Genomic DNA, 24660 nt, shown 5'->3' on the forward strand with positions numbered 1-24660 from the left:
AATTATTTCATATACACACACACACACACACATATATGTATATATATATATAAATCAAAGGTAAGAAACACAACAAACAGAAATCGCCAAAACATAACAAGCAGGAAAAAGTGTGTATGTATATGCATATGTGTGTATATGTATATATGAGGCAATGACAAGTGACCGAGACCTCTGGAGATATGCTGTGCTTGAGAAGACCCTACAAGCCAAGTGAGACCATAACAGTGGTCTATGGCAGTGCTGTGTAACCAGCCCATTTAAGAGTACCCTTCAATCATTGGACAATAAACTATGCTTGCAAAGACCTGTTGAGGGAAGTGAAATCACTGTCGTGGCCAATGATAGTACCGCCTGATTGGCACCCATGCCAGTGGAACATTAAAAGCACCATTTGAGCATGGTCATTGCCAAGGCTGCTGACTGGTTCCTGCGCTTGTGGGACGTAAAAAAAAAAGCACCATTCAAGTGCAGTCATTGCCAATGCCGCTGGACTGGCTCCAGTGCAAGTTGCACATGAAAAGCACCATTTGAGCATGACCAATGCCAGTGCCGCCTGACTGGCCCCTCGTGCTGGTGGCACATAAAAGCACCCACTACACTCTTGGAGTGGTTGGCGTTAAGAAGGGCATCCAGCTGTAGAAACTTTGCCAAATCAGATTGGAGACTGGTGCAGTCTTCTGGCTCACCAGTTCTCAGTCAAACCATCCAACCCATGCTAGCATGGAAAGCGGACGTTAAACGATGATGATGATGATATATATATATATATATGTATATATATATATATATATATATATATATATATATATATAAATATACATTTGAACAAGAGAACAGGTATCTTGTAATCAGCTTCATTAGCTTACAGCTGTTCCTGCTATAGGATGTTGTGTACTCAGAGCTGTGAGATAAGTACATTATATTGAGATCTAACAATTGGTTATTAGTATAGCAATGCCTAAGCAAAATTTTACAGGATGACCTAAAGGAGATTCAGTGATTATCTCTAGCAAGTTCACTGACCATGCAAAAATGTAACTGTTGTTTAGTCTCATGTCAGCCGTGACTAAATTGAACTATAATCAAAAGTGGATTTATAAATTTAGGTAAGCATGTGTATGCATGTATGTATGAACATGTACATACGTATGTATGTATGTATGTACGTATGTGACAGGCACACATACACACACAGAGACAGAGAGGCAGCTAACAAACACAAGGGGCATGCAGACAGACAAGCAGACAATATGCAGACACTAGAGAGAGAGAGGAGAGATAGGTGGAGACATGTATACAGAGAGAAAGAGAAAGCAAGAGAGACACAGAGAGAGATGGTGGGAGAAAGAGAGAGAGATAGTAATGTAAGATGCACTAACTTTGGAATCCTCAGTTCTTTGATTTCTTTCAGCAGACTGGTTGTCTTGCCAACAGAGATGGAGACCAGTTGTGGCATATAACTTTGGTCTAGTGATGACACATTCATGGACAGCTGTTTTATTACTACGTTGTTCTTGATTCTTAATCTGCCGAAAGAAACAATTCAAAGATTAACAAACTAACAGCCCAGTGAACACACACACACACTCAAGAGATACTGAAAGCCTACTATATCATCATCATCATTTTAATGTCCACTTTTCCTTGCTTGCATGGGATGGACAGAGGTCATTAAGCTAGATTTTTCTATAGCCAGACATGCTTCTTATCACCGACCGTCATCTGCTTCCAAGCAAGGCAATATTTCCTCATGGCCTGACATGTTCTACAATATCAGAAATAAACGACACTGCTTGTATGGCAGTGACACTCATTTACAACTATCATGCAATGTCAAGGCATGGACGGATGGATAGATACACACACACACACAACAGGGTTCTTTCAGTTTCTGTCTCATCCAATCACAAAAGATCTGGAGTTGGTCTGGAGCTATAGTAGAAGACACTTGCCCACCGTGCCATGCAGTGGGACTGAACCTGGGACCATGTTGTTGGGGAACAAACCTCTTACCACACAGCCACGCTTGAGCCTAACACAATAGAGATATAAACACATCAATTTTACAGGTAACACAACAATAAAACATTTAACACATTAACCATAGTCATCACTTGTAAGCAAATATGCAGAAATTCTTTACCTAATCCAATGAGACCTGCAAGTTCCATCGGATTGCCAATAGGAAGAAGTATTGCCGTTCAAAAGACTGGAAACAATAGAATTCTTTGTTATTATATTTTAAGTGGTAAAAATGTGTTTTGCTATTTAAAAATATTGTTTTTTTTTTATATAGTGTAAAACAAACGTACAATCAAAAGAAAACAACTGTAACTAACTATATAATGACCAAAAATAAAAAAACAAATATTAATTCACTAACTTGAATCGGAGACTGAAGTCCAAGTGGAGTGAGAGAGTGTTCGGTGCAGTCTCCCTCAAACTGAATTTGGCTTTGTTCTCAAGCTGCACTCGACCTCTCTCATACTGCATTCAACCTCACCCGTCATCTCACTTGCTTTCTTCTAGGACTTATTCTTTGTAAGCCTAGTACTTATTCTATCGGTCTCTCTTGCCAAACCACTAAGTGACGGGGACGTAAACACGCCAGCATCGGTTGTCAAGCGATGTTGGGTGGAAAAACACAGACACACAAACATACATATACATATACACACACACACACACACATACACATATATATATATACACACACACACACACATATATATACACACACACACATATATACACACATACACACACACACATATATACACACACACACACACATATATACACACACACACATATATACACACACACACACATATATACACACACATACACACACACATATACACACACACACACATATATACACACACACACACATATATACACACACATACACACACATACACACACACATATATATACACACACACACACACATATATACACACACACACACATATATACACACACCATATACACACACACACATATATACACACACACACACACACACACATATACACACAACACACACACACCACACACACACTACATATATATATATATATATATATATATACGATGGGCTTCTTTCAGTTTCTGTCTACCAAATCCACTCACAAGGCTTTGGTCGGCCCGAGGCTATAGTAGAAGACACTTGCCCAAGGTGCCACGCAGTGGGACTGAACCTGGAACCATGTGGTTGGTAAGCAAGCTACTTACCACACAGCCATTCCTGTGCCTGCTTACCACACAGCCACTCCTGCAAGGAAATTTTGAAAATATTATTGAGATTTTTGTGACACTCACCGTTCACTGTTTGATGTGTTTGTGGAGACCTCGATAGAACAGATACAGCGCTGTACTTGCTGAACTTCTTCTCCATTTCTCAGTAATTCATCAGATGCTGTCAATAAGAAAATAATAATAATAATAATAATCATAATCCATTCTCCTATAGGTACAAGGCCTGAAATTTTAGAGGAAGGAATTAGTCCAGTTCTATATTTAAGAGACGAGGAATTATGTACATTATTTACATTAGATGGATATTTGTCCTCATCTTGTTTGTTGTTATTAACACGTTTGTTAACAACATTTCGGCTGATATACCCTCCAGCCTTCATCAGGTGTCTTGGGGAAATTTCGAACCTGGGTTCTCATTCCTAAGATATTTTGCGATGTTGTTGTTGTTATTATTATTATATTATTGTTGGTGGTGGTGTTGTTATTCAGGTCACTGCTTGGAATCGAACTCGGAATCTTGGGGTTAGTAGCCCACGCTCTTAACTACTACGCCATATGCCCACGGGCAGATGGCGTAGTCAAGTACATCAACCCCAGTGCTTGACTGTTAATTTATCAACCCCAAAAGGATGAAAGGCAAGGTCGACCTCAGCAGAATTTGAAATCAGAATGCGAATGAATGAACGAATGAATGGATGAACGAATGAATGAATGGATGGATGGATGGATGGAGATGATAGATAGGGATAGGTAGACAGGGAGGGAGGAATGGATAGATAGATAAATAGATAAGTGCATGTATACCTTTTATGTTTGTGTTTGTTGCTCACCACTGCTTAAAAACCGGTGTTGGGTTGTTTATGTCCCTGTAACTTACTGGTTCAACAAAAGAAACCAAAAAAAATAAGCACTGAGGTCAATTTGTTTGACTAAACTCTTCAAGGTACTGCCCCAGCATGGCCACAGTCCCGAGCTATAACAGAAGACACTCACCCAAGGTGCTGAGCAGTGGGACTGAACCTGAAACTGAATGTTCATAAAAACCAAGAAGGATTAAGTCCTTTCGTTTTCTTTTTTTTTTTTTTGTTCACTTACCTAAAACATCCATGGACTTGAAGGATGACTTCACCAGAGCCAACCGGAGATCCATAACATTTGTGACACCTTTTAGTATGGGCAAGCTCAATGAGGAACTTGGAGCTCGGTTCTGGATAAGAAACTGGGAGGCGGGGAAAAAGAATAAAAGAAATAAAGAAACAAATAAAAGAAATCGATGAAAGATATCAATGAAAGAAACTACAATGGATTGTAACTGGATTGAACTCACTTTTCAATGTAATAGGCACCTGAGTGTGTTTCTATGTTGTTACATGACATGCTAGAAATAGCAGCTAAATCTACCTCAAATTACACTTTACTGCACATGGGTATTTGGCTCACAATCATAAGGCCATGAGTTCGATTCCTGGCAAGAAGTTGTGTCCTTGAGCAAGGCACTTTATTTCATGTTGCTCCAGTCCACTCAGCAGGCAAAAATGAGTTGTACCTGCAATTCAAAGGACTGGCCTTGTCACTTTTTGTGTCACGCTGAGTCTCCCTGAAAACTTACTTATAGGGTACATGTGTTTGTGGAATACTCAGCCACTAGCACTTCAGGCTGTTCTGCTGATCAGATCAACTGGAACACTCGTCATCATAAGCGACAGAGTGCTAATTATCTTAAAAGAGGAAGGACACATTGGGAAATGTAGTCATAGACAAGCACTGCCTGAAATAAAAATGGAATGGTCATGACTGGATTGACTTTGATTATGATTTTCATGGGGGAAAAGTATCATTCCTCATCATCATCATCATTTAACGTCCACTTTCCATGCTGGCATGGGTTGAACGATTTGACAGAGGACTGGTGAGCCAGAGGCTGCTCCAGGCTCCAATCTGATCTAGCAGAGTTTCTACAAGCTGGATGCCCTTCCTAACGCCAACTACACCAAGAGTGTAGCGGGTGCTTTTACGTGCCACCGGCACGAGGGCCAGTCAGGCGGTACTGGCAAGGGCCATGCTCAAATGGTATTTTTTACATGCCAGCTGCACAGGAGCCAGTCCATTTAAAATTTTGTTTTCCATGATGGCATGGGTTGAATGGTTCAACCAGAGCCAACAAACCAGAAGACTGTGCAAACCAGATGGCTGCATTATGTATATATTCGTGTGTCTGCGTTTGTCCACCACCCCCAACCCCACCATCACTTGACAACTGATGTTGGTGTGTTTACATCCCTGTAACTTAATGGTTCAGCAAAAGAGACTGATAGAATAAGTACTCAGCTGATAAAGTGTAAGTCCTGAGGTTAATTGATTCAATTAAAGGTGGTGCTCCAGCATGGCCACAGTCAAATAACTGCAACAAGTAAAAAGAGTAAAGAGGGTGTGCCCTTAAGGGACAGGAAGATGACTAAAGTAGTACAAAGGGCTGGAGAGAGGGAGTTGGTAAGTAAGATTGTGAGAGTATGAAAGGACTCTTGAACAAACAGTGTACCAGAGGTGACATTTGCATCTTCTTTCTTTACTTTGTATTTGTTTCCAAGCAGTGTATCTAAGACAACATTGTCCAATGTGCCCTTCCTTTTTTGAGGAATGATAGGGTGTGATCTAAGGGTGATTCAACTACTATTTCTAGCAATTTCACTGATCATGCAAAAGTGTAGCTACTGTTGTTGTTTAGTCTCATACAGCCATGACTAAGCTGAATTATAATCAATAGTGGATGTAGGGACTTGTGTGTCTGAGTGTGTAAGACACACACATGGACAGAGATATCTCTGTATTTCAGGGAGGTAGCTCGACAAGGGTCATAAGGCCCCAAGTTATGAACTACTGTACTAAAGCCCTGGGTTCCAAAGTTTTGTGAGTTTGATAAGCAGAAACTGAAAGAATCCCATCATGTGTGAGTGTGTGTGTGCACACATTTGTGTTTGTGCATCAGTGTCCTAGCCTCAACATTGCATGATAGTCGTAAACAAGTGTCACCATCATGTAAGCGGTGTCCTTCATTTCCAATCTTGCATGAAAACCTGTCTCATCATGGAGAAATATTACCTCACTTGCAAACAAGTGAAGGTTGGTGACAGGAAGGGCATCCCGCTTCAGAAAATCTGCCTCAACAAATTCTGTTTGACCCATGCAAGCATGGAAAAGTGGATTAAATGACGATGTCTAAAATAAGAATCTAAAAGAGTGATTCTCAACCATTTTCTTTCATCTTAGGACCCCTTTGGTTATTATTTTATTCTGGTGGACCCCCTATTCAGTGTTTAAAAACTAATTTTATAGAAACTTCTTTCAAAATTGCTATGTTGTTTTTCACTCATTTATTTACTCTTTACTCTCTCTTTTACTCTTTTACTTGTTTCAGTCATTTGACTGCGGCCATGCTGGAGCACCGCCTTTAGTCGAGCAAATCGACCCCAGGACTTATTCTTTCTAAGCCCAGTACTTATTCTATCGGTCTCTTTTGCCGAACCGCTAAGTGACGGGGACGTAAACACACCAGCATCGGTTGTCAAGCAATGCTAGGGGGACAAACACACACACATATATATACATATATACGACAGGCTTCTTTCAGTTTCCGTCTACCAAATCCACTCACAAAGCATTGGTCGGCCCGGGGCTATAGCAGAAGACACTTGCCTAAGATGCCACGCAGTGGGACTGAACCCGGAACCATGTGGTTGGTTAGCAAGCTACTTACCACACAGCCACTCCTGCGCCTTTGTGTAGGTTTGCAAAAGAACTCTCTGAGAGCACACGTTTCAGTAGCCAGAAACATATTAAACTATGTAAAACATTGGAGAGAGAAATTTAGCTGTGTTTTACAATAAATATATCTAAAACAAAATTTTTCCAAACATCCTTTAAATACTACTGTGAATCGCCATTTTTATTACTTTGCTTGCAGTGGCCCCACCAAAAATCCTTTGTGGACCCTTGAGATCATACGGACCCAGGTTGAGAACCACTGATGTAAAATAATAAACCAATATACAAACCTTTAAAATTTTCAAACTATAATTATCTTTGATTGGTTCTTCTAGGAAAATGTGTCCGACATCTGAAAATTTACAAGACAAGAGAGGCATTATCATTAACCTTTTTTATACCAACTGCCACTCGAGGCCACCACCACCCTTGGTTCTATGATACAACATAACATGTTTTAAAGTGTTCATGTTTAAATTTAATACCTTCTATCATGATTCGAGGTAAGAACTTTTGTTAAGTTCTAAAAAACCTGCTTAATCATTTTATTACAAGATTTCTGTCAAAATACACTACGTTTGTTTCAATTAATTTTGAAATAATGACAAATTTAGTAAAATAACTTTCGTCAAAATTTCATGTTGTCTCAGGTTCTAAACATTAGCTTAACGATAATGATAATCTTGGGGAAAAAGAATGATATATACCTTTTAGAATGAAGTATTTGTGTGTGTGTAAGTGCTTTCATTGTCAAGATTTTCAAACACGTGTTATGGGGTAGTGTGTGTGTGTGTGTGTGTATTTATAATTTTACTTGTTTCAGTCATGTGACTGCGGCCATGCTGGAGCACCGCCTTTAGTCGAGCAAATCGACCCCAGGACTTATTCTTTGTAAGCCTGGTACTTATTCTATCAGTCTCTTTTGGCGAACCACTAAGTTACGGGGAAGTAAACACACCACCATCGGTTGTCAAGCAATGTTGGGGGGACAAACACAGACACACAAACATATACACACACGTACATATAGATATACATATATACATATATACGACAGGCTTCTTTCAGTTTCTGTCTACCAAATCCACTCACAAGGCTTTGGTCGGCCCGAGGCTATAGTAGAAGACACTTTCCCAGGGTGCCACGCAATGGGACTGAACCCAGAACCATGTGGTTCATAAGCAAGCTACTTACCACACTGCCACTCCTACGCATATATATATATATATATATATATCATCATCATCATCATCATCATTGTTTAATGTCCACTTTCCATGCTAGCATGGGTTGGACGATTTTGACTGAGGGCTGGCGAACCAGATGGGTGCACCAGGCTCCAGTCTTGATTTGGCAGAGTTTCAACAGCTGGATGCCCTTCCTAACGCCAACCACTCCGAGAGTGTAGTGGGAGTGATTGGCGACACACACAATCATCATCAACATCAATCAATCAATATTTATTATTAAAAACTCATTTTAATTTAAATCACTTTAACCTCTTTAGTTATTATATTTCTGTTGAAATATATTGAATTTGTTTCAATAAGTTTTGAAAATAATGAAGATTTTAGTAAAATTATTAAGCTGGTGTTTGGAACCTAAATCAACACAAAATTTTGATGGAAGGCTTTTAAATGATATCATTTTCAATCAGGAGGCTTGTCATAGAACCAGATGTAGTCCCAGGTGGACTGGGAATCAAAACGGTTAATAATGAAGACTTTTTTCCTTTTTTTCGAACTTCAATTGAAACACATGATGTGTGTATTTCAATAAAATGGGGGCACAAAACAATGAAGACATTCTTAAAAATCAAATACTTTGGAATGCATTGAAGAGTAAAAATGAACTTCAAATGATTCTTTAAGAAAAAGAAGGATAAATTAGACAATATACTTGTAGGAGGAGTGGACTCCAAGATGGCATGGTCATTACAGGAATAGCAACAACCATAACAATTCATTGAAAGAAATTCCATATGACCACTCAACATGCCAGACATAGCAGCCAAATCAAACTCCCACTGCTTTAAACAAGGACACATTGGATAATATAGTCCTGGATATCCTTAAAAATACAGACTGCTCGTGGCTGGAATATATTCACTTAAAGTCTTGCTCAATCAAGGTTGTACTGAAACTAAACAACAACAACCTGCAAGGTATGGACAATCAGGAAGTAAATGGCTAAAAGTTGTCACAATTTACCATGGATAAGAGCTGTTGTTTTCAGCTTCCGGATGCTTCTCTCTGGCTCGGTAAAGACACCTTTTGATTGATCTGATGAAGATTCTATTTCTTGTTCAATATCTTGGAGTTCTGCCGTCCCAATGCCATCTGTGTCAAATGTCTGGAAGGCCTGAAAGAGTAAATCAAATATTTTGTAATATTTTGTCTGTTTTTTTTTTGTTGTTTTTTTTTTTTTGTTGTTTTTTTTTTTAATGCAGAGAGGGCACGTAAAAAGCACCATCCGATCGTGGCCGTTGCCAGCCTCACCTGGCACCTGTGCCAGTGGCACGTAAAAAGCACCCACTACACTCATGGAGTGGTTGGCGTTAGGAAGGGCATCCAGCCGTAGAAACATTGCCAGATCAGACTGGGCCTGGTGCAGCCTTCTGGCTTCCCAGACCCCAGTTGCACCATCCAACCCATGCCAGCATGGAAAGCGGACGCTAAACGATGATGATGATGATGATGATAATGTTAATGACAGATAAGAGGGCAGAGAGGAAATCGGCAGTCATTTAATTTGCCCCTGGTATTGAAACAGTTTCTTTTTCGTCTCATCAAACCCCACTCCATCAGCAAGATAAAAGGCAAAAGAACATCCTCATGAGTCAAACTCATAAGATAAGAAACATAACTAAATATAGAACGAAAATTTATCCAACTCTTTGCTTCTATCAGTTCACCATCCTTAACAATAATAATCCTTTCTACTAAAGGAACAAGGCCTGAAATTTGGGGGCAGCAGACTAGTCAATTATATCAACCCCAGTGTTTCACTGGTACTTAATTTATCGACCCCGAAAGGATGAAAGGCAAATTGATCTGAGTGGAATTTGAACTCACAACATAAAGACAGATGAAATGCCGCAAAGCATTTTGCCCAGTGTGCTAATGATTCTGCAAGCTCGCTGCCATAATAATAATAATAATAATAATAATCCCGGGTGTCCCCTTTGAAATTTGCTCAAAATATCTGGTAGTGTCGGCTATAGCCTAGTCACCTGTATAGTTAATCAGGTGATACATGAAGGAGTCATACCCAATGACTGGTGTAGCAGCATAATAGTCAACTGCTACAAAGGTAAAGGTGATGCCCTAGATACAAATAATTACAGAGGTATCAAGCTGTTGGATCAGGTGATGAAGGTTACAGAGAGGGTCATAAGCCAACTAATTAGAGAGAGAGTTAGTTTAGATGAGATGCAGTTTGGTTTCGTGCCAGGGAAAAGTACCACTGATGCTATATTCCTGGTAAGGCAGCTGCAGGAGAAATACCTAGCAAAGATAAGCCCCTGTACCTGGCTTTTGTTGACATGGAGAAAGCCTTCGACAGGGTCCCCCGATCCCTCATATGGTGGTCAATGAGGAAACTAGGAATAGATGAATGGTTAGTGAGAGCTGTGCAAGCCATGTACAGGGACGCTGCTAGTAAGGTGAGGGTTGGCAATGAGTACAGTGAAGAATTCCGGGTAGAGGTAGGGGTCCACTAAGGCTCAGTCCTCAGCCCCCTCCTATTTATCATAGTCCTCCAGGCAATAACGGAGGAATTCAAGACAGGATGCCCCTGGGAGCTCCTCTATGCTGATGACCTTGCTCTAATTGCTGAGTCATTATCAGAACTGGAGAAGAAGTTTCAGGTGTGGAAGCATGGTTTAGAATCGAAGGGCCTTAGAGTCAACCTAGCTAAAACCAAAGTCGTAATAAGTAGGAAGGTAGACAAATCACAAACGCCTTCAGGTAGATGGCCCTGCTCGATCTGTAGAAAAGGTGTAGGTAGAAACTCTATAAGATGCACCAAGTGTAAGCTATGGACACATAAGAGGTGCAGCAATGTCATAGGAAGGCTAACTAGGAAGATGGTTTTTGTATGTGGCAGATGCTCGGGAGCATTAACCTCTGAAAATCTGCAGAAAACAACTTCCGTCACTTTCCAGGGGGAAAAACTAGAAGTAGTTGATAGCTTCCGTTATCTTGGTGACCAAGTCAGTAGTGGGGGTGGGTGTGCTGAAAGTGTAACGGCTAGAGTAAGAATAGCCTGGACAAAGTTTAGGGAGCTCTTACCTCTGTTGGTGACTAAAGGCCTCTCGCTCAGAGTAAAAGGCAGACTGTATGATGCATGTGTACGAACAGCCATGCTACATGGCAGTGAAACATGGGCCGTGACTGCTGGGGACATGCGTAAGCTCGCGAGAAATGAAGCTAGTATGCTCCGTTGGATGTGTAATGTCAGTGTTCATAGTCGACAGAGTGTAAGTACCTTGAGAGAAAAGTTGGACCTAAGAGGCATCAGATGTTGTGTGCAAGAGAGACGATTGCACTGGTATGGTCATGTGGTGAGAATGGATGAAGATAGGTGTGTGAAAAAGTGCCACACCCTGGCAGTTGAGGGGACCTGTGGAAGAGGTAGACCCAGGAAAATCTGGGTCGAGGTGGTGAAGCACGACCTTCGAACTCTAGGTCTCACCAAGGAAATGACCAGAGACCGAGACCTATGGAAGTATGCTGTGCGTGAGAAGACCCGGCAAGACCAGTGAGAACAATCAAAATCAAATCATATATCAGAAAGCAGGGGTTAAGTGACCCATCCGTTCGTGTCCGCTGTCAGCCTCATCTGGCACCTGTGCCGGTGATACGTAAAAGCACCATTACCTCGTGGCCGTTTGCCAGCTCTGCCTGGCCCCCATGTCGGTGGCACGTAAAAGCACCATCCGTTCGTGTTCGTTGCCAGCCTCGCCTGGCCCCATGCTGGTGACACGTAAAAGCACCGTCCGTTCGTGGCCGGCTCTGTCTGGCCCCGCGTCGGTGGCACGTAAAAGCACCATCCGTTCGTGTCCGTTGCCAGCATCGCCTGGCCCCGTGCCGGTGACACGTAAAAGCACCATCCGTTCGTGGCCGTTCGCCAGCTCTGTCTGGCACCTGTGCAGGTGGCACGTAAAAAACACCCACTACACTCGCGGAGTGGTTGGCGTTAGGAAGGGCATCCAGCCGTAGAAACACTGCCAGATCTGACTGGGCCTGACGAAGCCTTCCAGCTTCACAGACCCCAGTTGACTCGTCCAACCCATGCTAGCATGGAAAGCGGACGCTAAATGATGATGAATCCTTTCTACTGGAGGCACAAGGCCTCAGATTTGCGGGAAGGGGACTAGTTGATTACATTGACCCCAGTGTTTCACTGGTACTTAACTTACTGACCCCCAAAAGGATGAAAGGCAAAGTCAACCTCGGCGGAATTTGACCTCAGAATGTAGCAACAGATGAAATACCGCAAAGCATTTTGCCCAGTGTGCTAATGATTCTGCCAGCACGCTGCCGTAACAACAGCAGCAACAGCAGCAACAACAACAACAGCAACAACAACAGCAACAACAACAACAACAGCAACAACAACAACAACAACAACAACAACAACAACAACAGCAACAGCAACAACAACAGCAACAACAACAACAGCAGCAGCAACAACAGCAACAGCAGCAACAGCAGCAGCAGCAGCAGCAGCAACAGCAACAGCAACAACAACAACAACAACAACAACAATATACTTACTAAGGCTGCTTCTTTTTCTGAAGCCCCTTTACTGGTTAACATATCACAGAATTCTCTCATGGTTACAGTGGTCTTCAGGAGAAATGATTCCAAGTCAGGGAAACCAGGATACAGGCAGAAAAAGAAGAAAAGAGAGAGAAAAAAACATTATAACATAAGAGAGATGTTGCGAAAGAAGTTATTTCATCAGGAACTAATAGCAGACCTAATAAATGATGTTGTATTATTGCAAGGTTAACATGTTTGGTTGAAGGATGCAGACATGTCTATATGGTTAAGAAGTTAGCTTTGCGTCTGTGCAGGTCCCAGGTTTGCTCACATTAAACAATGTGAGTCAGTGCATGAGGATCAGTATCTCATGTGGCCCACTGGTCAATAAAAGTACTTTTTTTTTAAAGACTGCTCCTTATTCTATCAGTCACTTATGCCGAAAAACACTAAGTTATGGGGATGTAAACACACCAACACCAGTTGTCAAGTGGCGGTGGGAGACGAACAGAGACACAAAGACACACACACACACATAGATATATATAAACTTATATACACTGGGCTTCTTTCAGTTTTCATCTACCAAATCCTCTCATAAAGCTTTGGTTGACCTGAGGCTATAGTAGAAGACACTTGCCCAAGGTGCCATGCTGTGGGACTGAACTTGGAACCATGTAGTTGGGAAGCAATCTTCTTACCACACAGCCATGCCTAAACATGCATATCAAAAAGTAAGACACCATCAGATAATGTAGTCCTAGATAGATAATGTACAAATAAAAGATAGGATGGTCACAGATGGAATGCTATCGGTCATAGATCTGCTAGATCAGGACTGACCTGGATTTAAACAAAGATAATTGAAACAACTGACCTCTTTCCGTGACATCCGTTCCTCTATCCACCGTAAAATATAAGTTTGGTACATACTAATGAAGTCTTGAAGTACTTCCTCACTGGAAAAATAAAAATAAATTGTGAAAAAAAAAAAAAAAAAAGCATTACTACCAAGACATATAATGATTCGTTTGAATTGTAAATTCCTAAGAAGAAAAAAGAAAATCTCACATAACAAAATACTGTTTGGCAAGACAATCATCATCATCATTTAAGGTCCATTCTCCAAGCTGGCAGAGACTAGATGGTTTGACAGGAGCTAGTAAACCAGAGGGCTGCACCAGGCACCAGTCATGCTTTGACATGGTTTCTATGGCCAGATGGCCTTCCTAACACCAACTGGGTATTCTGGGTGCTTTATGTGGCACCAGCACAGATACTTTTTACGCGGTACCAAAACAGATGCATTTACATGGTGCCAGCACAGGTGTTTTTTACCTGGTGCCAGCACAGGTGCTTTTACGTGGTACCTGCATAGTTATGTGGTACCTTACATGAAGCTGGCACAGGCTTATTTTCTAAATCATTGCCATTCACCATCACTGCTTAATGTCCATTTCCTATGCTGGTATGTGTGGGACAGTTTGACAGGAGCTGACAAGCCAGAGGACTTCACCAAACTTCAATGCTGGCTTTGGAAAAGTTTTTACAGCTCAATGCCCTCAACCCTTTAGCATTTAAACTGACCATATCCAGACCAAATATTCTACTTGTTTTATATTCAAAGTGACCACATCAAGCCTTTCACACCTACCCTACAATATCATTCTAAATATAAACAATCACATCAAAGTTATGAGATTGTGTGTGTCCAGAAAATTCACCCACTATATGACAATTTGCCATACAGACAATGATAAAGCACATTATACTCTTTTACTTGTTTCAGTCATTTGACTGTGGCCATGCTGGAGCACCGCCTTTAGTCGAGCAAATCGACCCCAGGACTTATTCTTTGTAAGCCTAGTACTTATTCTATCGGTCACTTTTGCCAAACTGCTAAGTTACGGGGACATAAATACACCATCATGTTGGGGGGACAAACACAGACACACAAACATATACACACACATACATACATACATACATATATACGACAGGCTTCTTTCAGTTTCTATCTACCAAATCTACTCACAAGGCTTTGGTCGGCCCAAGACTATAGTAGAAGACACTTGCCCAAGGTGCCACGCAGTGGGGACTGAACCTGGAACCATGTAGTTGGTAAGCAAGCTACTTACCACACAGCCACTCCTACACCTCGTTATATCAGCATTTTTAAAAAATGAAAAATGAATGATAAAACGTTTGAAAGCATTAAATAGGCAAATCTATATTCAATGTCAAACATTGAAAAAATCATGATGATGATGTTTAAAATGAAATTTCTTATAATAAATTTTCTTACAGCAAATGAGTTTATAGTGAAACTAGCAGTATCGCCCGGCGTTGCTCGGGTTTGTAAGGGAAATAACTATAAAGCATTTTTTAGAGAGTTATAGCCAAAAAATAGCAAAAAAATGGAAAAAAAGTTATGGTAAATTTTTTTGAGAGTTAAAAAGGTCGAGTTGCGTCCTCTAGACAGTCTGTGGTTTGTGTTTCTGATTCTCGACCCCATGTCGAATTTATCGTTTTTTTCAGAACTGGGGGAACTTTTCAAAATTTTCGCTGCGTTAGTTTTGAATTATGACATTGGGCTATGTGTGTGTCAAGTTTCATCAGAATCGGTTGAAAGCCGTGGTCAGGGTGAGGGTACAACCTCACAGACACGCAGACAGACAAACTGCCGTTTATATAGAGAGAGATTTCCTATAACCAAGATAATGCAGGATTAATTCAAAACAATGTGAATTAATAAGCATTACATTTGACAGGAAATCTGAAGGCTAAAGGACTAATACTGTCCTAAGGTAAAATGCATTGTATAATATATTCTTAGATACATTATGCCAGTAAAACAGAAATGGCATGGTCAGAAGGTGGAATGCCTTTGGTCATAGAATTACTCAATCACAGCTGACTGACCTGGGGCTAAAACAACAAAACAAGAAAAACAAAGAAACAAAATTAAGAACAGCAAATAAAAGGTGAAAACTCACTCCAATTTACATGCCATGCTTCGCAGGGATGACAAGTCAAAGAGTTGCTCTGTGAGTTGCAGGAGACAGTTTTCTTTAGAGCCTGCAATAAGACCAACATATAACGAATATAGAATTGTCTCTTACAGCAGTGCTTCTCAAACTAATAGGGGCATATATTCCAGGTGTGTACACTCATCGAAAATGGCAAATTTGTTATAAATATTAAGCTTACTCATTAATTTAATCACAAATCTTAATGGAAAACTTTTGTTATACCCCCACTTGAAATCTGGTGCCACTTGGTGTAGCAGCACGCCCAAGACAACAACCACCATATGCCACTGGATGATAACCATAACAAGTGATGTAAATTGCACTGCTAACACAGTAGAACAAAGTATTGACTTATAAAAATGTTTTATCTATTTCATGATATACTATGGTTGCATAACGGAATACCATGTCCCTACAAGTCATTAAAATATTTTGTGCATTGTAGAAATATAACTAATTTACAGCAGATAGATTTTAACCCCAAAATCTTATATGGACCCTGGCTGGGAACCACTGGCCTAGTCAAACCGACATAGTTGTTTGCTTATGATTGCTTTTCCTCAACCTGTTAGAAATCACACAAACATTCTTGATGACAGAAATTACACCCACTGTCATGCTACAATCATCAGCTTGCAGTTACATCATTTCCTCTTTATTTCTTTTCTGGATGGAAGCACTCCGTCGGTTCCGACGACGAGGGTTCCAGTTGATCCGATCAACGGAAAAGCCTGCTCGTGAAATTAACGTGTAAGTGGCTGAGCACTCCACAGACACGTGTACCCTTAACGTAGTTCTCGGGGATATTCAGCGTGACACAGAGAGTGACAAGGCCGGCCCTTTGAAATACAGGTACAACAGAAACAGGAAGTAAGAGTGAGAGAAAGTTGTGGTGAAAGAGTACAGCAGGGATCACCACCATCCCCTGCCAGAGCCTCATGGAGTTTTAGGTGTTTTCGCTCAATAAACACTCACAAGGCCCGGTCTGGGAGTCGAAACCGCGATCCTACAACCGCGAGTCCGCTGCCCTAACCACTGGGCCATTGCGCCTCCACATTTCTTTTCTACTGCTACGATAATAACTTCTGCACCTCTAAACTAGAAATAAAGCTTTATATAAATTTACCGCAATCAAAGCCACAATTCTCCATTACATCTTCAATAAAATCATAACTCTCCCATTTCATGTCCAAACAATCACCACTCACAATTTCATCTCCAACAAAGCTGCTAATCCCTATTTTAATTAGGTGCAAGTGGGGCTGTGTGGCAAGAAGCGGTGAGCTGGCAGAAATGTTAGCATGCTGGGTGAAATGCTTAGCGGTATTTCGTCTGCTATTACGTTCTGAGTTCAAATTCTGCCAAGGTCAACTTTGCCTTTCATCCTTTTGGGGTCGATTAAATAAGTACCAGTTATGCACTGGGGTAGATATAATCAACTTAATCCGTTTGTCCTCTCTGTGTTTAGCCCCTTGTGGGTAGTAAAAAAATAGGTATTTCGTCTGCCATTACGTTCTGAGTTCAAATTCCGCCGAGGTCGACTTTGCCTTTCATCCTTTCAGGGTCAACTAAATAAGTACCAGTTACGCACTGGGGTTGATATAATTGACTTAATCTGTTTGTCTGTCCTTGTTTGTCCCTTCTCTATTTAGCCCCTTGTGGGCAATAAAGAAATAAGAAGCTTGCTCCCCAATCTCATAGTTCCAGGTTCAATCCAACAGGGTGGCATTTTGGGCAAGTGACTTTGACTTCTACTGTATCCTCAGGCCAGTCAAAGCCTGAATTTGGCAGACTGAAAGAAGCTCATATGTGTGTCTGTGTGTCTTTGCATTTGTATCTGTTCTCCACCACCATTTGACAACCAGTGCTGGTGTGTTTACATTCCTGTAACTTAACACTTCAGCAAAAGAGATCTGACAGAATAAGTACTAGGCTTTAAAAAGAAACACTAAGTACTGGATTTGATTTATTCAACTATAAATTCTTCATGACAATGCCCCAGCATGGCCACAGTCTAATGACTGAAACAAGTAAAAAAAAAAAATCTTCCACCTGCTATTTCACCACAAATAAATCACTACTTATTATTTGAACCCCCCCTCCCCAAAGTCACTACTCCCCCATTTCACCTCCAACAAAGCCACTAATACCAATTTCGCCTCCAACATAATCATCACTCTCTCATTCCACCTATGTCAAAGTTAGTACTCTTTATTTCATATCCAAAGTCACTATTCCCTTTCCGCCGGGGTCTGGGAAGCCAGGAGGCTGCACCAGGCTCCAGTCTGATCTGGCAGTGTTTCTACAGCTTGATGCCCTTACTAACGCCAACCACTCCATGAGTGTAGTGGGTGCTTTTTATGTGCCACAGACACAGGTGCCAGGTGAGGCTGGCAATGACCACAATCGGTCGGTGCTTTTTACATGCCACCGGCACGGAAGCCAGTCAAGGCGGCGCTGGCATCGGCCACGTTCGGATGGTGCTTTTTACTTGCCACCAGCACATTATATATATATATATATATGAGAGAAGGAGAGAGAGAGATTGTAAGATAAAAAGCGTATAAGGAAGATAGTTTTCAAAAACGTGTGCTTGTAGAATCATATTATACATGTGCTATCTCATCGTCTAGAGGAAGAAGTGGAACAAATACTAAAGAATAGAAAATATTATATACCTGATAAGCCTTCCAGGCCATCTTCACCATACTCCTGCAAAACAAAAAAAAAGAACCATCATTAAAATGCCAATGTCCATATGTGTGCGTGAGTGTATGAATATACATATATCAATAAAAGAATAAATGAGGCTTGTTTTGGTTAAAAATGCACCTAAGTCTGAAAAATTGAAGATTTTAAAAAATTTATTTTTACAAATTTATTAAAATGCCATACTGGTTTCAACAATCCTATTGCTTTCAAAATGTATATACATATATGTGTTTGTTCCCTTACACTTTAATCACTCATCTCACTACATAAAGCCACCTCCTTTGCTACTGAGTTTGAAGGAAAACAAAGAATATTTATAAAGAGGATTTGAGATAATGAAAGTAAATTATTTTACGATGCTCATTCACTGCAACACAAATCTTTTGTATGCTTTTCATTTTCATCTTATAGTCAGGAAAGAAGGCATGCCTATTACACTTTACAGGACTTCCAAGACTGGCAGCCTAACTAAAATGCAACAAAGCAGGATTGCTAAACACAGCCAAAATGCCAAGTGATGGCATCAAATAGGTCAATAGATTAAGTTTACCACTTAAGTAGATACTAACAAGATTTGAACTCAGAACAAAGAGCCAGAACAAATGTCCAACCCAACATTCTTCTTACAACTCTGCCAAAAAGACAGAAGGCAGAGCTGACCTTAACAAGATGTAATGCATTTTATCTGACCCTGCCAATTTGCCACACATGTAATATATGTATGTATGTATGTTTGTGTGTATGTGTGTGTGTATGTATGTGTGTGTGTATGTATGTATGTATGAATACCCGATCGCACAGTTAAACCATTGGGAGTGAAAGACTCCCAGCCTTTGTTAGGGCATCCTTCTAGGAGAAGGTAACTCCGACATAAAACCTGCGGCTCAGTGGTTACCGAGGATGTTAACTTGTTCTTCTTTTCGGATTATGGCTGCTGTTGCTTAGCGAGTGGGATTGACTCAGTACACAGCTTTTCCTCACTTTAAAAAAAATCTTCTTGCACAGGCATTGTACGATAACAACATTGATTAAGCTTCGTGCAATGGCCATACTCGATAACGAGGGGGCAGCCACCATGTATGTATGTATGTATGTATGTAAAGATTGGAATTTAAGGTATTATGTTTAAATCTGTAGTTACAGTTGTTTTTTTATAAACTGGGAAAAACATAATGAAAATAAATATGAATATTGGTTTCAAATTTTGGTACAAGAACAGCAATTTCAAGGAGTGGGTAAGTTGATTACATTGACCCCAGGGCTCAACTGTTACTTATTTTATCAACCCCAAAATGACAAAAGGCAAAGTTGACCTCAGCAGAATTTGAACTCAGAACATAAATACAGATGAAATGCCACTAAGCATTTTGCCTGGCATGCTAACGATTCTGCTAGTTATATATTTTTTTGCTTATTTGTATATTTTTAGGAAACTCCACTTTGAACAATCCCCTGAAGGTGCGACAATTTCTAGCGAACTAACTTTAAAAGAAACTATAGATTGTCAGCATCGTTTTCAATGGATTTACCGAAATATAATAAAATCGATGTATGTATGTTAGTGGCTGTGTGGTAAGTAGCTTGCTAACCAACCACATGGTTCCGGGTACAGTCCTACTGCATGGCACCTTGGGCGAGTGTCTTCTACTATAGCCTCGGGCCAACCAAAGCCTTATGAGTGGATTGGGTAGATGGAAACTGAAAAAAGCCCGTTGTATGTGTATATGTATATTATATATATATGTGTGTATGTATGTGTGTGTGTGTGTGTGTCCATGTTTGTCCCTCCACCATCGTTTGACAACTGATGCTGGTGTGTTTACGTCTCTGTAACTTAGCGGTTCAGTGAAAGAGACCGATAGAATAAGTACTAGACTTACAAAGAATAAAATTGAAACAAGTAAAAGAATATACTTTCTTGAGTGAAGTCGCTGGTTTCCAACAAAGAATCAAAAGCTACAAGTATTGGTGTAACTATGCTGAAATTTGAGAAAGTGTTGCATATTCTTATTCTTTCACTTAGATTGTTCTTATACAATTCATATGTTAGCCGGTCTCTTTATTCACTTCAAAATCCTATCTTTTCTATAATGCCCCTTAGAAACATCTCGCATACCAGCTTTCATAGACTATCACAATCTACTCACTACAGCCACCCTTATATAATTCCTACATCACACTCCTTTCCTCTCCTACTCCTTGCACATCATCCCTACCACAACCTTCCTAAGCCACATCAATCTCTCACCTTACCCCCTCTCCGTATAGATACTTCCCATCAACTGCATCTCCACCACCTCCTCCCCCATTTCTAACCACCTGTTACTCTCTCCTCTCACACTTATGAAAGAAGCCATTCCCTCCCCACTTTAACCCTACCCTTTCTAGTACTCACCTTCCTGTACCTTGAGAGTTTGGTCTAGCACTGCATCATTATCATTTTCATCCCTTCCCAACTACTCCCAACAACCTATAAATAATGTAGTAACCATGGACCCCTTCTGTAGCAAGACCCTAAGCCAGTTGAGGAACATGGCTTAGTGGTTAGGGTATTGGACTCATGATCGTAAGACTGTGGTTTCGATTCCGGGACTGGGCGACGTATTGTATTCTTGAGTAAAACCCTTCATTTTATGTTGCTCCAGTCTGTTTAGCCAGCAAAAATGAGTAACACTGCAATGGACCAGTGTTCCATCCAGGTGAGGAAAATATATGCCATGGAAACCAGAAAACTGGCCCTTATGAATCAATATGACACAAGAGGGAAACTTTACCTTACCTCAGACCGCTAAGCTTCTTTTTTACTCTAGGCACAAGGACCAAAATTTTAGGGGAAGGAGGGCAGTCAATTAGATCAACCCTAGTACGAAACTGGTATTTAATTTATCGACCCCCAAAAGGATGAAAGGCAAAGTCAACCTCAGCAGAATTTGAACTCAGAATGTAAAGCAAGACGAAATACCGCTAAGCATTTTGCCTGACGTGCTAACGTTTCTTATTTCTTTACTGCCAAAGGGGGCTAAACATAGAGGGGACAAACAAGGACAGACAAACGGATTAAGTCGATTATATAGACCCCAGTGCGTAACTGATACTTATTTAATTGACCCCAAAAGGATGAAAGGCAAAGTTGACTTCAGTGGAATTTGAACTCAGAACAAACGGCTTCTTACCACTCAACCACATACACATACATACAATGGGCTTCTTTCAGTTTCCATCTCCCAAATCCACTCAGAAAGCTTTGGTCAGTCCGAGGTTATAATAGAAGACACTTGTCCAAGGTGCCACACAGTAGGACTGAACCCAGAACTATGTGATTGGGAAGTAAGCTTCTTACCACTCAGCCACATACTAACAAGGGTTTCTTTCAGTTTCCGTTTACCAAATCCACTCAGAGAGCTTTGGTCAGTTCAAGGCTATAGTAGAAGACACTTGCCCAAGGTGCCACACAGTGGGACTGAACCCAGAGCCATGTAGTTGGGAAACAAGTTTTTTACCTCTTAGCCACACTTGCACCTATGTTCATATTTACAGAGCAATTAATCTTTAAAAATGAAGATAATTTTACGTTTTCACTCCCAAATAACTATGTCAGGTCCGTTATGCTTGCACTTGCTAGATGCTTTAACAAATGTGCAGGTGTGTTCCTAGTTGTAAACCATTGCTTAGCATCCGGTTGGCTGAAATTTTGCCAATGGCACATTTCAAAGAACAAAACTTTAAGCTATGTGACATTTTCTAATGCTTTCAGTAAATCTGGGAAATGCAAAATATTGCTCTTTCTTTGAATACAAACTACTCACACAGATGCATGTATGGATACACTCACGCATACAAATACACATACTGACACACTAAAACAGTTGATAGAGCAACAGTTCTGAATCAGTTGGATATTAACCTCTAAATATATTCTGTCTGTGCGTCTGTCTCTATGTGTAGGTGGCAAGCTGGCTGACAGACACACCTATCATACACACACATTATGTGTGTGTTCATATGGATATACGAGAGAGAGACACACACAGACAGAAAGAGAAATGAGCCAGCTGAGAAGATAAGATATATACATTTAAGACAATCTAGTACTGCAAAGTCTATCTTGGGCTCAATAGCAACGCATTCTTTTATATACATAGCTATATATATATATATATAATTACTAAATGAATAAATTTTCAAAAATATTTAGATATTACTATTATCATCATTAATAAAATGAATAACAGCAGGAATAATATAGGTGGCCAGCAAGCAAGAGCTGATAAATGGCAAATCCAAAATTTCGTAATTTATAATTATAATAGGACTAGAGAGAGAGGGGGGGGACAGACAGACAGACATAAAAAGAAACAGACAGAAAGAGAATTGAGCCAACTATGAAGATAAGATGATGTATACACTTAATTCAATCTAGTACTGCAAAGTCTATCTTGGGCTTCATAACAACAACACATTCTTTTGATATGCATACCTGTATCGGGTTTGCAAGATTCTTTATGTGAATTCATGCATTGAAACAAATTTTATTGTGTCTAGGAAGAGTCATTATGCTAATATCAATAACACATGCATCAGTTCAAAGCAATGGCTTACAACTAGGAACACACCTGCACATTTGTTAAAACGTCTAGCAAGTGCAAGCATAACAGACCTGACATTGTTATTTGGGAGTGAAAACGTAAAATTATATTCATTCTTAAAGATTAAATTACTCTGTAAATATGAACATAGGTGCAAGTGTGGCTAAGTGGTAAGAAGCTGGTTTCCCAACCACATGGCTCAGGGTTCAGTCCTACTGTGTGGCACCTTGAGCAAGTGCTTTCTACTATAGCCTCAGACAGATCAAAGCTTTCTGAGTGGATTTGGTAGATGGAAACTGAAAGAAGCCCATTGTGTGTATGTGGCTGAGTGGTAAGAAGCTTACTTCCCAATGGCCCAATGGTTAAGGCAGCGGACTCGCGGTTGTAGGATCGTGGTTTCGATTCCCAGATCGGGCATTGTGAGTGTTTCTTGAGCGAAAACACCTAAAGCTCCACGAGGCTCCAGCAGGGATGGTGGCAAACCCTGCTGTACTCTTTCACCACAACTTTCTCTCACTCTTTCTTCCTGTTTCTGTTGTACCTGTATTTCAAAGGGCCAGCCTTGACACACTCTGTGTCACACTGAATCTCCCCAAGTACTACGTTAAGGGTACACATATCTGTGGAGCGCTCAGCCACTTTATTATCATCATCATCATAGCCGTTTAACGTCCGTTTTCCATGCTAGCATGGATTGGATGATTCGACCAGGGTCCGGGACGCCAGGAGTCTGTGCCAGACAGCAGTCTGATCTGGCAGTGTTTCTACAGCTGGATGCCCTTCCTAACGCCAACCACTCAGTGAGTGTAGTGGGTGCTTTTTACATGCCACCAGCACAGGGGCCAGAGGTGAATGGCAAACGGCCACGATCGGTTGGTGCTTTTTATGTGTCACCGACATTAATAAATGAGCTACGACATCACAGGTCTCAAGCTGTATCGGCCCCTTTGCCTTTCCCTTGGATAACATCGGTGGCATGGAGAAGGGAGGCTGGTATGCATGGGCGACTGCTGGTTTTCCATAAACAACCTTGTCCAGACCTGTGCCTCGGAGGGTAACTTTCTAGGTGCAATCCCATGGTTATTCATGACCAAAGGGGGTCACAACAATTATTGGTCAATTAGTTAAATATCTATCCAACTAACAAATCGCTCGTTAGCTGAACTTGTTAGTTAAACAGTCGTTTGTCTTGTTTTATTGGTCAAAGTTCTTTCATTGTCATTTGTAATCTTTACAGTGACATCTATCTTAGTTCATTAAGAGGGCTATGTTGGTCTGTCTTTGTATGTAGAATGTATGTGTATGTGTGTGTGTGCACGTGTGTGTGTGATTATTTGTGTGCATATTACTCTTTTAGTTGTTTCAGTCATTTGACTGTGGCCATGCTGGAGCACCACCTTTAGTCGAGCAATTCGACCCTAGGACTTATTCTTTGTAAGCCTAGTCTGTGTGTGGATGTGTGTGCTTTCTTGTGTTTGTGTGTATGTATATGTGTGTTCTTCAGCATGTGTATGTATTCCTATCTCTATGTGT

At 40.7% G+C, this 24660-nt stretch overlaps 1 protein-coding gene across 1 annotated transcript in view; it reads right to left on the reverse strand.

Annotated features, from left to right (window-relative positions):
* The window catches only part of LOC115228010 (zinc finger ZZ-type and EF-hand domain-containing protein 1), a 155888-nt gene that overhangs the window by 120304 nt on the left and 10924 nt on the right, over positions 1 to 24660 (reverse strand). The window contains exons 2-11 of the mRNA XM_029798686.2: positions 18508 to 18541; positions 15794 to 15875; positions 13675 to 13756; positions 12810 to 12881; positions 9240 to 9390; positions 7320 to 7381; positions 4363 to 4486; positions 3331 to 3427; positions 2147 to 2212; positions 1383 to 1529 (exon numbers count right to left, since the gene is read on the reverse strand). Of these exons, the coding sequence (XP_029654546.1) occupies positions 1383 to 1529; positions 2147 to 2212; positions 3331 to 3427; positions 4363 to 4486; positions 7320 to 7381; positions 9240 to 9390; positions 12810 to 12881; positions 13675 to 13756; positions 15794 to 15875; positions 18508 to 18541 (917 nt within the window). The remainder of the gene's footprint in view (positions 1 to 1382; positions 1530 to 2146; positions 2213 to 3330; positions 3428 to 4362; positions 4487 to 7319; positions 7382 to 9239; positions 9391 to 12809; positions 12882 to 13674; positions 13757 to 15793; positions 15876 to 18507; positions 18542 to 24660) is intronic.

This window comes from Octopus sinensis, unplaced genomic scaffold, assembly GCF_006345805.1.
Source record: "Octopus sinensis unplaced genomic scaffold, ASM634580v1 Contig08889, whole genome shotgun sequence".
NCBI classification, from domain to species: Eukaryota; Metazoa; Mollusca; class Cephalopoda; order Octopoda; family Octopodidae; genus Octopus; species Octopus sinensis.